The sequence below is a fragment of the Epinephelus lanceolatus genome, chromosome 3 (assembly GCF_041903045.1).
Source record: "Epinephelus lanceolatus isolate andai-2023 chromosome 3, ASM4190304v1, whole genome shotgun sequence".
Taxonomy (NCBI): Eukaryota; Metazoa; Chordata; class Actinopteri; order Perciformes; family Serranidae; genus Epinephelus; species Epinephelus lanceolatus.
The window spans coordinates 42,073,725-42,090,346 of NC_135736.1; the positions used below are offsets into that span (position 1 = coordinate 42,073,725).

At 37.3% G+C, this 16,622-nt stretch overlaps 2 protein-coding genes across 4 annotated transcripts; one reads left to right on the plus strand and one right to left on the minus strand.

Annotated features, from left to right (window-relative positions):
- Positions 1–450: 450 nt before the first annotated feature.
- Positions 451–3,133, plus strand: LOC117256020 (G-prodeshotein coupled receptor 4). Its single transcript, XM_033625307.2, has 2 exons — positions 451–1,037; positions 1,826–3,133. Exons 1-2 carry the CDS (start codon positions 657–659, stop codon positions 2,354–2,356), a joined length of 912 nt encoding a protein of 303 aa, XP_033481198.1. The 5' UTR covers positions 451–656; the 3' UTR covers positions 2,357–3,133.
- Positions 3,134–8,073: 4,940 nt separating this feature from the next.
- LOC117254908 (uncharacterized) lies at positions 8,074–13,739 on the minus strand. 3 transcript variants are annotated; one of them, XM_033623363.2, is made up of 3 exons: positions 13,520–13,739; positions 11,087–11,351; positions 8,074–9,441 (listed from the first exon to the last, which is right to left on the minus strand). In XM_033623363.2, the coding sequence occupies exons 1-3, from the start codon at positions 13,609–13,611 to the stop codon at positions 8,767–8,769; spliced, it is 1,032 nt and encodes a 343-aa protein (XP_033479254.1). In that variant the 5' UTR covers positions 13,612–13,739; the 3' UTR covers positions 8,074–8,766. The 3 variants fall into 3 exon arrangements, with proteins under 3 accessions (XP_033479254.1, XP_033479255.1, XP_078022514.1); XM_033623364.2 differs by having other exon boundaries at positions 13,459–13,704; XM_078166388.1 differs by lacking the exon at positions 13,520–13,739 and adding an exon at positions 12,068–12,103.
- Between the last annotated feature and the right edge of the window lie 2,883 nt (positions 13,740–16,622).

Genomic DNA, 16,622 nt, shown 5'->3' on the forward strand with positions numbered 1-16,622 from the left:
TTTATGCTGCCCCAGGGCCTGATGGGTAACGGCTCACAGGTGTGAGTAGTTACCAGCCATTTGCAGTAGGAGGGGAGGGGCCAAACCTGGAGACAACAGAGAAAAGAAAAAACAACCATCCACACACACACACACGGCCCTGCAGCCGTAACACCCTGCAGCATATATAACTCTGTATGGGAATAATGCTAACACTAATCCCGCCCCTTTGAACGTTTCCAAGCGATCCAATCACTGAAGATGTCTCAGCAACTCTATTTTGCATTACTGTCCAATCACGGCATCGGTTGGACACCATAGCCATTGTCCCTCAGACTGGACCAATCCAACAATGGCTTCAGTCCCTGTGGAGTGTGTTTATAAGCTGCTGGCCACGGTGATCTGGTGCTACATGCAAAAAAGTTCAGCAGCAAGTGAAGAAGACCAGGACTGCAGGACACCGAACTCTGTTAAGGTAAGACTGGTTTCACTGGAAAGGCCTCTGTGAGTTGGTCTGTATGGTGCAAGCAAAGACATAAATGTTGCTGTGATTTGACTGTAAAGTTTCTACTTTGAAATAATGTGACTGGCACTGAAATGTGGATCATCGAAACTAACTTTACTCTCCTCTCTTTCTCATAGCATCCTCCTTCTGCCATCAAAACTTCTTCCCCAAGATGTTCAACACGACTCAGAACCCCGCCACCAGTCTCTACATAAACTCTACCACCCCTGGTGGCCCCAGTGGACCTCCACCATGGTACCAGTTCCCAGTATGCGCTGTGGCTCCTTATGGCTTTATTTTCTACTTTGGGGTCAAGGTGTTCAACCTGGCAGTGGGAACGCCCTGTAACGTCCTGGTCATCTGGCAGATCGCCACCAAGAAAAGTGACAGTTCCACCTCTGACATCTTCATCTTCAACCTGGCCATCTTGGATGCCTACTTCTGCCTAATGACGCCCATAGAGATGGCCAACCGGCTACTGCTGGGTGACAGTCGCATTTGGTACTTTCAGAGGTTCGCATATGGGGTCAAGGACGTAGCACCACTCTTTCTGGTGAGTTTTTAATACTGTACACAAGAGCGGTGCTAGATCCCTCCATCCTTAGCAAAAGGCCAAAATATAAGAACAGCCACATTGTATTTGATGTTCAGCCTTTCTAAGATCCTTCAGCCTTTTGGAAATTACAGTAAAAACAGCCTTTCTTAACCTGTTGCCTGTGATAATACAGGGTCCTGTGCAGCTCTATACATGTGGCTGGGGACTAATATACACAAATGATTTTAGATAGGTTGCATTTAATGCAGAAAGATCAGAAATACAGCGGGACTATGGTAAAAGCAAAGAGGGGTGCAAGTTAGATGTGGTATTTGCTCATAATCCGGTCATCTCATTTGCAATGCATTGGTTAAATTCATATACAGTTGCTGCCACCATCATCTCATTACCCCCATGACAATTATTTGTCTCATTTATTTTTCTAAATTTGCATTTTGTGATGTAATGCTATTGTATTTTAGATGCATTCATGTTATAAAAACATTTTGACAGATTGCTACGAGGAAGAATTGGACATTCATACCTTGTAATTTAATTATTCATCGCAATTTTTGGGCTCACATCAGCCTAGCTCCCTGTGAAACTTGAAGTATCATTAACATGTGTTATTTGGTGAAAGAGGCACTCAAAAGTGCAAGTTCAAGTTTACTTTATTCAAATTTTCTGCCTATTGGTGTCCATTTTCAGGGCTAATTAGTTGAGTATGAGTACTTAAAAAATGTGAACCTGAACATTGACCAGATCATATTCTAACATGATATTCCTTCACTGATCTGCTGTTCCAGGTGTGTATCTGCCTAGACCGCTACATTGCCGTGGTCCACCCTGTACTGTTCACCGGTATCCGAGACAACAAGATCCGCATTGGCATTTCTGTGGTAGTCTGGGGTCTCATCCTGGCTTACGGCCTCACCAAGTGCACCCTGGGTGTCATGAGCGTCAATGAGATCTTCAGCGGTGTCATCCTCTTTGCCTTTGCAGTCATGGTCTTCTGCAACATCTCCGTTATCTGGGTCCTTAGGCGTTCTGTGGCGGGAAAGGAGGAGATGCACCCGGTAAAGAAGAAGGCTTTCAAGATGGTGCTGATCATCCTGGCCATCATCGTGTCCAACTACCTGCCGCCTGTGGCACTCATGCCCTTCGTGTCGTACTACACATTCGTACAGTTCCGCTGCCAGATTAGCATCAGTGTGTTTTCCATCATGGATCTGAGCTGCAGCATCGAGCCTCTCCTCTACATCACAAAGATGGATCGTGTGGACGGCAAGTGCTGTGGATGGAATTCCTCTAAGAAGATGCAAGATGTCAAGGTGTGATCAAGCCTCTGATCATGAGTTAACCCCATCTTGGACATTTCTTCCCATGGATTTTTCCACTGTTACCATGGATACTGGACAAACTTCATATTTGGACAAAATTGACTTAACCATACATCTGACATTTTTACATCTGTTTTATCGTTAAAATATATTATGTCACAAAAAATTATATTTTCTGAAAAAGCAGCATAATAAATTTGCAGTAACATTTAAACAGAGCTAAAGCTAAAGCTAAACTGAAGTATCTGCACTCTGAAAAACAGCCAACTTAGACAGCTAGCAAGATTGAGGTATATCAAGTGAAAGCTTGCTGGTGACATAACTAAAGCTTAGCCTAACAAAAGCTTACACAAATTTTACTTACTTGTGTAAGCTGTATATTAGCCTATAATTAAAAATTTTAAGAATTTTGATTAACCTACATTCTTGTAATTCAGTGTAATTTAAAAACTAAATGTAGCAGTGGCTTAATCTACTCATGACAAATAAGTAATTCAGCTAATTTCTCGCTAAAGCTAACTAACTATGAGCAGAAAAGCAGTAACTGCCATCGCAGCCTTTAGCTCAAATGGGATTCTTGCAATTTGGCGTTCTTAATTACTTTTAAATGACATATTTTAGATAGATACACTAAAACTGAAATACATATAATTCATACAACAAGACTGTAAATAATTATTGTATGTTTATTATCTCAAACTAGACATGGACAAGAAAACTGGAACCATACATTTTCTTAGTAAGTTAGATATTGTAATTTCCCATGACATCCCTTGTGGAAAGGCTGAGTGTAGTATCGGATTAATTTTTAGGTATGTAGTAGGTTCTTACACAATGTTTTTGTGGGGTAAATATAAAATACCTAAAATTAAGATACTGGCTACAACTTCTCTATGTTCTGTGTTAGATAATAAAGCACAGCTACAAAGGTATCTGAGAGCACATAGAGCCCAAGTTTAACATCATCTGTGAACATCAGTTTTTTTCTTTTTCAACTCACATTTTACCCTTTATTTCAATGACCACCTTCACAAATGTAGCTTCAGCAGATCATATGCAGTCAAAAATGTATTTATTTTTCCCCCTTGTCTTCTAAGATATGCAATTGCTGTCTTTACATACACCTGCAACCAGCAGAGGTATTGTAAGACATAGAAGAACTCATACTACACTGAGGCTGCTGGTTATGGTAAATTGGATACAAATTGAACCAAGGAAAGTTATTCCTGTAAGAGTTTTCTTTGCTCTCTACATCTTGTTGGCAACGGGTATTAGAAACACCCTTGTGTTAACAAACACATTTTGTCCACGCTAATGATAGCTTGGGGCAGTGCCTGTTTACAGTCAACTGATTAAGCACTTAGCCAGTCATTAATTAAGGCTCATAATCAGAAATACACTATGGGACCAATTAGCAACAGTTTAATGAGTAGGCATGCAGATTATGTAAGTGGTTAATGAAGTAAATATGTAGCAAACTGTAATTAATAAAGAAACACAAATATGCAGTGTATTGACTGTGTTAGCCAACATGATTTAAGTTACAACACTGCTACCACTGCAACAAAAGAAGGTTTTGTTTGAGAGAAAGAATTTTAAAAATGATTTATACAATTCAAACTCAAAAATAAACCAACAAACAAAAAAATGTAACTCATGGTGGTTGACATTTTCTTTCTTTAGAATGGATATGTTGCATTTTTAAATAACAATGACTTTTAGAGTGCATAAAAATATCATTGTATGAAGAATGATCTCTGATACAGATAAACATAAACAAGTCTATATATTGACGAAAACTTAATAAAGCAAATGTTTCCTAAAGTGTTTTTCATCTTATCTCACAGTATGTGTATAGTGTGAAAGGCCCTGAATATATATATATATATATATATATATATATATATATACATATATATACATATATGTATATATATAAAAACCTTACTAAAAATGTTGGAGTATAGTATGTCAGAATGATCTCATGAAACCATGCCATGAAAATATCATTAAAAATATAATAGTGTAGTATGTCATAATAATGTATTGAAAATTGTCAAGGTATAGCATCTCATAAAAATCTCATGAAAAACGTCATAGTATAGTAAGTCGTCTGAAATCATGAAAAAATGTCACAGTATAGCATGTCGTCCAAAATCATGATAAAACGTCATAGTATAGCATGTCGTCCGAAATCATGAAAAAATGTCATAGTATAGCATGTCGTCTCAAATCATTAAAAGATGTCATAGTATAGCATATCATCCGAAATCGTTAAAAAACATCATAGTATAGCATGTCTTTCCAAAGTGTGAAAAAAAATGTCATAGTATATCATGCCGTCCAAAATCATGAAAAAAGTCACAGTATAGTATAATTCATGTAAAAAGTCATTAAAAATGTCATAATATTTTACGTCGTCTGAACTTCTGAAAAAAAGTCATAGTCTAGCATATCCTCTGAAATCATGAAAAAAAGTCATAGCATAGCATGTCGCGAAAAATCATGAAAAAAAGGCATAGTATAGCATGTCGATCAAAATAATGAAAAAAAGTCATAGCATAGCATGTCGCGAAAAATCATGAAAAAAAGGCATAGTATAGCATGTCGATCAAAATAATGAAAAAAAGTCATAGTATAGCATGTCGCCCAAAATCATGAAAAAAAGGCATAGTATAGCATGTCGCCAAAATCATGAAAAAAAGTCATAGTATAGCATGTCGTCCAAAATCATGAAAAAAAAGTCATAGTATAGTATGTCACCCAAAATTATGAAAAAACGTCAGTCTAGCATGTTGTCTAAAATCATGAAAAAGTCATAGTATAGCATGTTGTCCAAAATCATGAAAAAAAGGCATGGTATAGCTTGTCGTCCAAAATCATGAAAAAATGTCATAGTATCGCATGTCGTCCAAAATCATGAAAAGAAGTCATAGTATCGCATGTTGCCCAAAATCATGAGAAAAAGGTATAGTATAGTATGTCGATCAAAATCATGAAAAAAAGTCATAGTATAGCATTTCATCTAAAATCATGAAAAAAAGTCGTAGTATAGCATGTTGCCCAAAATCATGAAAAAAAGGCATCATATAGCATGTCGATCAAAATCATGAAAAAAAGTCATAGTATAGCATTTCATCTAAAATCATGAAAAAAAGTCGTAGTATAGCATGCTGCCCAAAATCATGAAAAAAAGGCATCGTATAGCATGTCGATCAAAATCATGAAAAAAAGTCACAGTATAGCATGTCGTCTAAAATCCTGAAAAAAAGTCATAGTATAGTATATCGCCCAAAATCATGATAAAACGTCATAGCATAGCATGTCGATCAAAATCATGAAAAAAAAGTCATAGTATAGCATGTCGTCTAAAATCCTGAAAAAAAGTCATAGTATAGTATGTCACCCAAAATCATAATAAAACGTCATAGCATAGCATGTCGCCCAAAATCATGAAAAAAGGCATAGCATAGCATATCGTTCAAAATCATGAAAAAAAGTCATAGTATAGCATGTCGTCCAAAATCATGATAAAACGTCATAGTATTGCATGTTGATCAAAATCATGAAAAAAAGGCATAGTATAGCTTGTCGTCCAAAATCATGAAAAAATGTCATAGTATAGTATGTTGTCCAAAATCATGAAAAAAAGTCATAGTATCGCATGTCGTCCAAAATCATGAAAAGAAGTCATAGTATAGCATGTTGCCCAAAATCATGAAAAAAAGGCATAGTATAGCATGTCATCTGAAATCATGAAAAAAAGTCATAGTATAGCATGTTGTCTAAAATCATGAAAAAAAGTCATAGTATAGTATGTCGTCCAAAATCATGATAAAATGTCATAGTATCGCATGTTGATCAAAATCATGAAAAAAAGTCATAGTATAGCATGTTGCCCAAAATCATGAAAAAAAGGCATAGTATATAGCATGTCGTCCAAAATCATGAAAAAAAGTTATAGTATAGCATGTCGTCAAAAATCATGAAAAAAAGTCATAGTATAGCATGTCGTCCAAAATAATGAAAAAAAGGGATAGTATAGCATGTCGTCTGAAAATCATGAAAAACAGTCATAGTATAGTATTGTTGTCCAAAATCATGATAAAACGTCATAGTATAGCATGTCATCCGAAATCATAAAAAAAGTCATAGTATAGCATGTCGTCTGAAATCATGAAAAAATGTCATAGTATAGCATGTCGTCTGAAATCATAAAAAAAGTCATAGCATAGTATGTCGCCCGAAATCATGAAAAAATGTCATAGTATAGCATGTCGTCCGAAATCATGAAAAAAGTGATAGTATAGCATGTTGTCCGAAATCATGAAAAAAAGTCATAGTATAGCATGTCGTCTGAAATCATGAAAAAATGTCATAGTATAGCATAATTCATGAAAAATTCTTTAAAAATGTCATAGTACGGTATGCCGAAATGAAATTGAGAAAAAAAGTCATAGTATAGCATGTCATCCAAAATAATGAAAAAACACATAGCATAGTATGTCGTCCGAAATCATGAAAAAAAGTCATAGTATAGCATATCGTCTGAAATCATTAAAAAATGTCATAGTATATCATGTCCTTAATTATGAAAAAAGTGATAGTATAGCATGTCGTCCAAAATCATGAAAAAAACGTCACAGTATAGCATGTCGTCCAAAATCATGAAAAAACGTCATAGTTTAGCATGTCGTCCAAAATAATGAAAAAAAGACATAGCATAGTATGTTATCCGAAATCATGAAAAAAAAGTCATAGTATAGTATAATTCATGAAAAATTCATTGAAAATGTCATAGTATTTTACGTCATCTGAAATTATGAAAAAAAGTCATAGTATACCATATCCTCTGAAATCATTAAAAAAATGTCATAGTATATCATGTCCTAAATCATGTAAAAACGTAATAGTATATCATGTCGTCCAAAATCATGAAAAAAGTCATAGTATAGCATGTTGTCCAAAATCATGAAAAAAAGTCATAGTATAGCATGTCGTCTGAAATCATGAAAAAAAGTCATAGTATAGCATAATTCATGAAAAATTCTTTAAAAATGTCATAGTATGCCGAAATGAAATTGCGAAAAAAAGTCATAGTATATCATGTTGTTCAAAATAGTTGAAAAATATCATAGTACAGTATGTCATCCAAAATCATGAGAAAAAGCCATAGTATAGTATGTCGTCCGAAATCGTGAGAAAACGTCATAGTATAGCATAATGCATGAAAATTTCATTAAAAATGTCAGTATAGTATGTTATTAAAATTTCATTAAAATGTCATAGTATAGTATGTCGTGAAAATCTAATGAAAAATGTCATAGTATAGTATGTCATCAAAATTTCATTAAAAACGTCATAGTTGCATATAAAGTACATACTTAAGACACAAACGCATACCTGCTTATTTTAATGATATTCCCTCTTGTGGTGAAACCAACTAGCTACACTTACAGAAACAATAAAATTTCCACTTTGCCAGTTGTGACGAAGATCATTTCCAGAGGTTGAGGATTCCCCCAGTTTCAAAAATTAGTCTCCTTCTTCCACATTGCGAGGATCTTGATGGTTCAGTGGGTTAGTATGTGGCCAATTCAGTATGCATTTTAGGAGCCAAAGAGTTGATGGTTCAAATCCCATCTTTGAGCAACATAAGCACACACATGCAGGGCTTCAACATTTTAAAATTCTGCCACATCTTTCAAATATTACAAGTTTTATTCATCTTTTTTATTGCACAAAAATACTGACACAGAAATGCATTTCAGTTCATTTTCAATCAACTTCGTAGATTTGATCATTGATGACACCTGGAGCTGTGTCTGATTGGTTTGTTTTTCAGGAGTGGAGATTTATGACATCACTACTAACACCAATACTACTACTACTTCTTCTGCAGTCACTGTATGTTGCAGTGGATTCAATCTGCTAGTATGATCAGTGTCAGAGTGGACAGTGTTTCTGGCTGTTGCCTGGGAGACAAAACTTCAGTTACACAAATAGGAGAGTTGAATTTATTATTTACCAAGAAAATCAAAGGTTATACAGCAGCAACAGTAGTCATCACTGTACGACAGACTGGAGATTCATGTCACAATACTGTGTTTTACAATGGCAGTTTGTTTAATCATTTTTTGGTTAATTTTCAAACTTAATTCCAACAGATAAAGTGGGCTGGTGCAACCTGTAAAAGACAAAATGGGGTACATTACTGATTCTGACAGTGAAAATGATTGCAATGGCTACGTGAAACAGTCTTTGTGGAATGACATTTAATTCTGAAGGTGTTTCTGTTACTTGACACACTTCTTGCTAATTCCTAATTAAGGCACCAAATAATTCTTCTCACAGCTAAAAGTAACTATTAGGAGTTAAGCACATGAGTAGGAATCAAACTAACAGTATTAAATCTGTGTAATTTTGATGTGTAGTTCCTTCAGACTCTCAGGGCTGGCTTCAGGTCCATCTTCTGAGGTCACATAACCAGGATAAGTGGGGTAAAACTGGGGAGGTGGTGGTGGTTTAGTGCCACCATCTGCTGTCCCTGATGATGAGGGTAGGAACAGTGGTATCAACTTGGCGTGAGCATAGTCAATCTCAAAACCCTCAAAGATAAGCCCCACCCCCCAGGCCCCCAAACCCCCTTCAAGAAGCCTCGACGCCTTCAGGGTTGCCAGCACCAGTCCCTCATAGTCCTCTTTTTCCAGTCTGAATATATCAGAGGTCAAAGGTCGGCGTGGGACCAGCACAGTAAAGCCAGGTGAGTTCGGGAATGGAGTGAGAAAGGCCACATGACCTTCGTCTTCCCACACCCGCCACTGCTGCTCCTCCCCACGAACGATGCGTGAAAACAGGCCAGGGTGAGCTGGATCGTCCCCCAGGAAAGTCAGATTGGGCGGAGCGTCTGGCGATGGGAGCTTGGCTCGAATCTTGCTTTGGATTTCAGTTAGGCTGGAGTCACTCCATCGGGGAGCGGTCTTGGAGGTGCAGTACCCCGGGTCCTGGGCATTGTGCTCTTCGTCTCCTGCCAAGTGAGGCCGCCACTCTGCATCTACACCATGTAGAGGGAGGATACGAATCTGTGGAAATGAAAATAAATGTATATTTAATTACGAATATTAAATAAATTACCAAAATTTACTGTGGTCACTCTGTCAAATGCAGCATAAGTTGGGCTAAACTGGATGTTTCTGATGAAAGGTAATTAATAATTGACTATAATACACTGTAAATATGACTTCCTTACTCTTGTCTTCCCTCAAGTAAACTAGAATTACTGCCTTGTGGTTGTTTGTCTCCATGAATCAGTCAAGTTGCAGTTACAGTTAACATCCATGTCTGTCCAGACTCATATGTAACCATAACAGAGGACAATGCTTCAGATACGGATGTTTCAAGATGGGCATCCAAGATTAGTGTCACCAAATCAGTATTTGACCAAATGTGTCCCCTTCTGTTCCTGAGTTCTAACATCTAATAAAGTGAAAATGTAAAAATGTTTTTGCAAAATACTATGATGTCACTGTGAAGCTGACCTTTAACCTTTTGGATATAAAATGTCATACCTTCATTGTTTTATCCTATTAGACATTTGTGTGAAATTTTGTCATGATTAGCATACATATTTTTGAGTTATGGCCAAAAATGTTTTGGGAAGTCACAGTGACCTTGACCTTTGAGCACTAAATTCGAATCAGTTCATCCTTGACTCTACGTGAACGTTTGTGCCAAATGTGAAGAAATCCCCTCAAGGTGTTCTTGAGGGGATTTCACACTCACAAAAATGAGACATGTCAGGTCACAGAGACCTTGACCTCTGACCACCAAAATCTAATGAGTGCCTCGTTGAGTCCTGGTGGACGTTTGTACCAAATTTAAAGAATATCCCTCAAGGCATTCTTCAGATATCGTGACAACGAGAATGGGACAGACAACTCAAAAACATAACGCCTCTGGCCATGGCTATCACCAATATGGAGGCACTAAATTTTCATCGGTTCATCCTTGAGTCCAAGTGGACGTTTGAGCCACATTTGAATCAATTCCCTCCAGGTGTTCTTGAGATATCACACTCACAAGAATGAGACAAACCAGGTCACAGAGAACTTGACCTTTGACCACTAAAATCTACTGAGTTCATCATTAAATTCTAGAGGACATTTCTGCTAAATTAAACAAAAAGATCCCTCAAGGTGCTCTTAAGATATAATGATCACGAGAATGGGACGGACAACTCAACCCATAATGTCTCTGGCCATGGCTATCATCAACGCGGAGGCATAAAAATAAATGTTCTTTTTTTAGTTCCCAATTTACTTATCCATTGAGAGAAACCCCAAATATGTAAATAATGAGTGTGTCTACAAAATAATACCAAATAAATCATCATATTTTTTTCCCACATAACTCCTCTTTAAGTAAACTTTAATTAATGTCCAAGTTGCAAACTCATATTTGCTTTTTTTTGTTCTCACAAGTGTTATTATCATTATCATTATTATTATTATTATTATCATAATTAGTAAAAACTACCCAATTATCTCATGAGGCTTTAGGAGCACACCTATATGTCTGAGACTCATGGGACATAAAACATAAAGTTCAATGCCAGCAACATGTTACTGGCATGTAGCTTCATTCCTTAATTCCTAAATTAACTCCTTCCATGTCCTGGTTGCAATGTACAGTTAATCAGTCTATCCACTGGTCAAACGAAACCCTCACCTGGGCCGGTGTGTCTCTGTGGGGCCTGCTGACCAGTGCACACCTCCGTACACCCAACCTGTCACACAGCAGCTCTGCGACTGCTCTCGCCCCCAACAGCCAGGATAAGTACTCCTGCTTCTCCAGGTGGAAGATGCTACCTCCGACCCTGCCAGGTGTGCTGTGCTGCAGGATAACAGAGCCTGGGGTCCAGGGCCGAGGGTGGAGGTAGGCTACCAGCCCCTCTGACTCCCAGATCACATGACGGGACAGAGTGGAGGACATTCTGTGGAGTCAGTAGGGAGAGGAGGGGATGGAGGAAACAGGGAAAATATGAGGGGAATTTTTAATTGATCAAATCCATTAAAAGTGCAAATTAGAAGACATTTACATCATGATATTGTGATTATCTATGTAGAAAGATTGGGACACTGAAAAGAAGATAATATTTAAAAAAAAAAAAAGAAAGAATTGAATATAAAGAAGTCACAAGTCATATCAAATTATTAACATGTGGATGTTTTGAGCATTGATAAATCAAGGAAACAGAGAAGTGATGTAAATATTTGTGTTTTTCATAAGTCAGTTAGATTTTTAAATTTTACAGCTGTGGCGTATAAAACTATCTTTAATTTACAAAACCAATCCTACTTTATGCAACTTCATACTCCTACTCTACAGCCTTTCAGAGTAAAATACAATACTGCACCACATTTATGTGACTTTTCAGAATGTAAATGTAGGCCTATATATTCACATGCAAAATGTCATCTCATAAAATATTTAAAAAAAATTCAGCTCCACCTCAACTAACTACAATAGTACAATGCTACTTATACGTGAACATATCAGTAATAATAATCCACTACCACAATGTAAAATAATTTAATACTCACAGGGGCCATTTTTCTGCATTGCAGTGCTTTTACTTATAATACTTTATTTTATTTTTTTTCAACGAACACTTCAATACTTTTATGTAAGTAAAATTATAAAACTGACCTAGTGTCTATCCCTCCCCACCCCAGCTGGCTTAGGATGACCTGTGTTAGTGACGAGAAAAGGAAAAAATAAATAACTACATACATACATACAGGGATATAGGAATAAGTAAGACCAGAAAATGAATAACTACAAAAAAAAAAGAAAACCTAAAAAAAGTTGGAGTTGCTGATGTAGATAATTTCTTTTCCTCCTGAGACCCCATGTCCTCATTTGAGGACATCACATTTTGGGTTTGCTGGACCTCATAATTCATTCTGCTTATCTTAGACCTGTTGTCCTTGTTCGTGAGCACTTTTTTGTGCCATTTATTAGTAGTAAAACCACAATACACTAATCCATGTAAAAACAAGATGGCAGCCATCTCTGCCAAGTCAGTCTGCAACCGACCCCAAAACTAAAGTGGACAAGATCTAAACCCTGATCAAATTTATTGGTTGAAACTTGTTTATTTCAGATTAATAACATTTGTAGTTTGATATAGCAACAAATTTTAACAATTTAAGCCACAGTAACAAGCTGAGACACTGTTAATTAGAAAGTACTCGTTTGAGGACATTGGGATTTTATTGTTGTCTTGTTGGTGAACATTGGGACTTAATTATCGTCCTGTTTTGGGATATTGGGACTTTATTATCATTGACAATGTTTAGTTATTATACTTATCAGGTCCTACTGATCCCAAAAAGCTAGGAGACATTAAAAATGCACACCAAACAAAAGTCAGGATCTCAGGAGATTATAGTTATTTCCATTATAAAGCTGATTTGTCATTCCTAAAATATAAACACACTATTTCAAGGTTTAAGTGTTTGTTTTTTGTAATAATCCATTGTATAAAATCTCAAAATACAAAATTCAATCATCCATTAGTGCATAAACCAACAGTGTATGACATATTACATCATCACCATGTGACTGACTGAGCGAGGGCTGGTGAAATAATGACATATAATTAGTCACAAAGAGAAAACCTGTTTTTTCTTCAATCTATCACCGTTAGCTACCATATTATGACCTCAAGTTGGACGGTTACATGTCAGATGTTGAAAAAAATAAAACTAAAAAGGTTTTAAATGTAACTTGGGCTTAGTTCACTAACTTTGCTCTAACGTTATGTGATAGTCTGTCGACTTCTAAAAGGTCAAACTGCACTGAAAACTGACAGATGATTATCTGACATGTATGCCGATTTAGTCTGTAGATCGCAGTGAAACAAACAGTCTAAATTATGATGTTAATAAAGTTTTCACTGTGAAAAACACGTCTCTATCACAAAACACCTGTTTTTCCAATGGAGTTTGGTTTGTCTGACAGCCTGTCACAACAGAAACCGGCGCGAGCAGAGGGCATTTGAACGTTAGAAAGTCACATAAATTGCTCAGACCCACCTTCTAATAATGAACCCTGTAAACAGCATAAAGTAACGGAGGAGTTGGTGCTTCAACCGACCTGTTTTCTGCTTCTCTCGGCGAGTAGTAAAAGGTCGCGTAATAAGCACACACAGCGGTCAGTACAGAGACAGCGGCCCCGCCTCGCCACATCCGTCAGAGCACACAGAAACGAAACCGGCACATTTAAAATGCACTAAAAGAAAATGGAAAACACTCAAAACCTGCATCGGCTCACGACTCCAACTTCCTGCCGCTTGACAACACAGAGCATGTTTTCTTCCTCGTTACATTCATTGGAGTTTGGTGAACCAGCTTAAAGGTGCATTACCGCCATCTGCTGGACTGCAGCAGGAAAAACACTGCTACAACTAAACCTGATTTTTAAGTAGCCAAGCTAATTAAATGACATTTCTATCTATCTATCTATCTATCTATCAATCATTATTATTATTTATTTATTTTGTTATTTCCACATTTGGTGTATAATGTCGATTTGTTTATGTACTATGTTGTATTTATGGTTGCGGTATGGGCGTAGAGCCCAAGACAAATTTCCCTGTCGCACAATAAAGTTAATCTTAATCTCTTGATCTTGATTTCTCAATGTAAAGTAGCCCATAGATTCTACATCTATTGGAAACAGGCCTGCAAATTCTGGCTGTTTAGTGGAACTATGTTTGTAATTCAGTTGGATCTTTGCCTCTTTTATGAGACGTTTGATTCTTTGAACAGATAATCCCATTGTTTCCAACACTGAGCTTAAATAGAAACTGCACAGGTATGAGGGAATTAACTAGCTGTGGATATTTGAGACAATGGTGTTGAACACTTGTGATAAAGGTCCAGGAGGACCAAAATGTCAGTGTTATTAGTAAATTGTGAAGCTGAGCAAGAGCAGTGTGCGGGATTTTCTGTTCAAAGACTCAAGTGATATTTTCCAATGCACCTGCATCTGAGACAGTTGGATGTGCGAATACTTTCTTCAAACAAATAAGATGTTTGATTGAAACAACTTAACTTTCATATACAGTACAGGCCAAAAGTTTGGACACACCTTCTCATTCAATGCGTTTTCTTTATTTTCATGACTATTTACATTGTAGATTCTCACTGAAGGCATCAAAACTATGAATGAACACATGTGGAGTTATGTACTTAACAAAAAAAGGTGAAATAACTGAAAACATGTTTTATATTCTAGTTTCTTCAAAATAGCCACCCTTTGCTCTGATTACTGCTTTGCACACTCTTGGCATTCTCTCCATGAGCTTCAAGAGGTAGTCACCTGAAATGGTTTCCACTTCACAGGTGTGCCTTATCAGGGTTAATTAGTGGAATTTCTTGCTTTATCAGTGGGGTTGGGACCATCAGTTGTGTTGTGCAGAAGTCAGGTTAATACACAGCCGACAGCCCTATTGGACAACTGTTAAAATTCATATTATGGCAAGAACCAATCAGCTAACTAAAGAAAAACGAGTGGCCATCATTACTTTAAGAAATGAAGGTCAGTCAGTCTGGAAAATTGCAAAAACTTTAAATGTGTCCCCAAGTGGAGTCGCAAAAACCATCAAGCGCTACAATGAAACTGGCACACATGAGGACCGACCCAGGAAAGGAAGACCAAGAGTCACCTCTGCTTCTGAGGATAAGTTCATCCGAGTCACCAGCCTCAGAAATCGCAAGTTAACAGCAGCTCAGATCAGAGACCAGATGAATGCCACACAGAGTTCTAGCAGCAGACCCATCTCTAGAACAACTGTTAAGAGGAGACTGCGCGAATCAGGCCTTCATGGTCAAATAGCTGCTAGGAAACCACTGCTAAGGAGAGGCAACAAGCAGAAGAGATTTGTTTGGGCCAAGAAACACAAGGAATGGACATTAGACCAGTGGAAATCTGTGCTTTGGTCTGATGAGTCCAAATTTGAGATCTTTGGTTCCAACCGCCGTGTCTTTGTGAGACGCAGAAAAGGTGAACGGATGGATTTCACATGCCTGGTTCCCACTGTGAAGCATGGAGGAGGAGGTGTGATGGTGTGGGGGTGTTTTGCTGGTGACACTGTTGGGGATTTATTCAAAATTGAAGGCACACTGAACCAGCATGGCTACCACAGCATCCTGCAGCGACATGCCATCCCATCCGGTTTGCGTTTAGTTGGACGATCATTTATTTTTCAACAGGACAATGACCCCAAACACACCTCCAGGCTGTGTAAGGGCTATTTGACCAAGAAGGAGAGTGATGGAGTGCTGCGGCAGATGACCTGGCCTCCACAGTCACCGGACCTGAACCCAATCCAGATGGTTTGGGGTGAGCTGGACCGCAGAGTGAAGGCAAAGGGGCCAACAAGTGCTAAACACCTCTGGGAACTCCTTCAAGACTGCTGGAAAACCATTTCAGGTGACTACCTCTTGAAGCTCATGGAGAGAATGCCAGGAGTGTGCAAAGCAGTAATCAGAGCAAAGGGTGGCTATTTTGAAGAAACTAGAATATAAAACATGTTTTCAGTTATTTCACCTTTTTTTGTTAAGTACATAACTCCACATGTGTTCATTCATAGTTCTGATGCCTTCAGTGAGAATCTACAATGTAAATAGTCATGAAAATAAAGAAAACACATTGAATGAGAAGGTGTGTCCAAACTTTTGGCCTGTACTGTATATGAAACACCTTTAACATAGACTCTGTAACATAATGCCTAACAATTTTCTTTAAAAAACAACAACAACAACGAAAACACCAATCGGTACTCAAACCCACAGTGACAGATCTGTAAGCCCCCAGAGCCTATTAAAGGTCCACTGTGTAGGATTTAGAAATGGAATATAATATAATTATTATGTTTTCTTTAGTATAATCACCCAAAAATAAGCGTTGTTGTGTTTTTATTAGGGATGCACGATATTGGATTTTTTGCCGATATCCGATACGTCAATATGTAACAACTGATTTTGCAGATAACTGATACTGATATCAACATATCCACTTTTTTCCTTACCTAATTTAAGTGCTTATCAAGTCTCTTCTGTAGTGGAATTATTATAATTAACATAGTTTTTAAAAGCATTTTGGCCAATTCTAATAGTCGCCTTTAAAATGACACGTTGCATAAAGTGGGCAAAAACAATATTAAAATTTTAAAATCTGATCAACTGAACAGTTC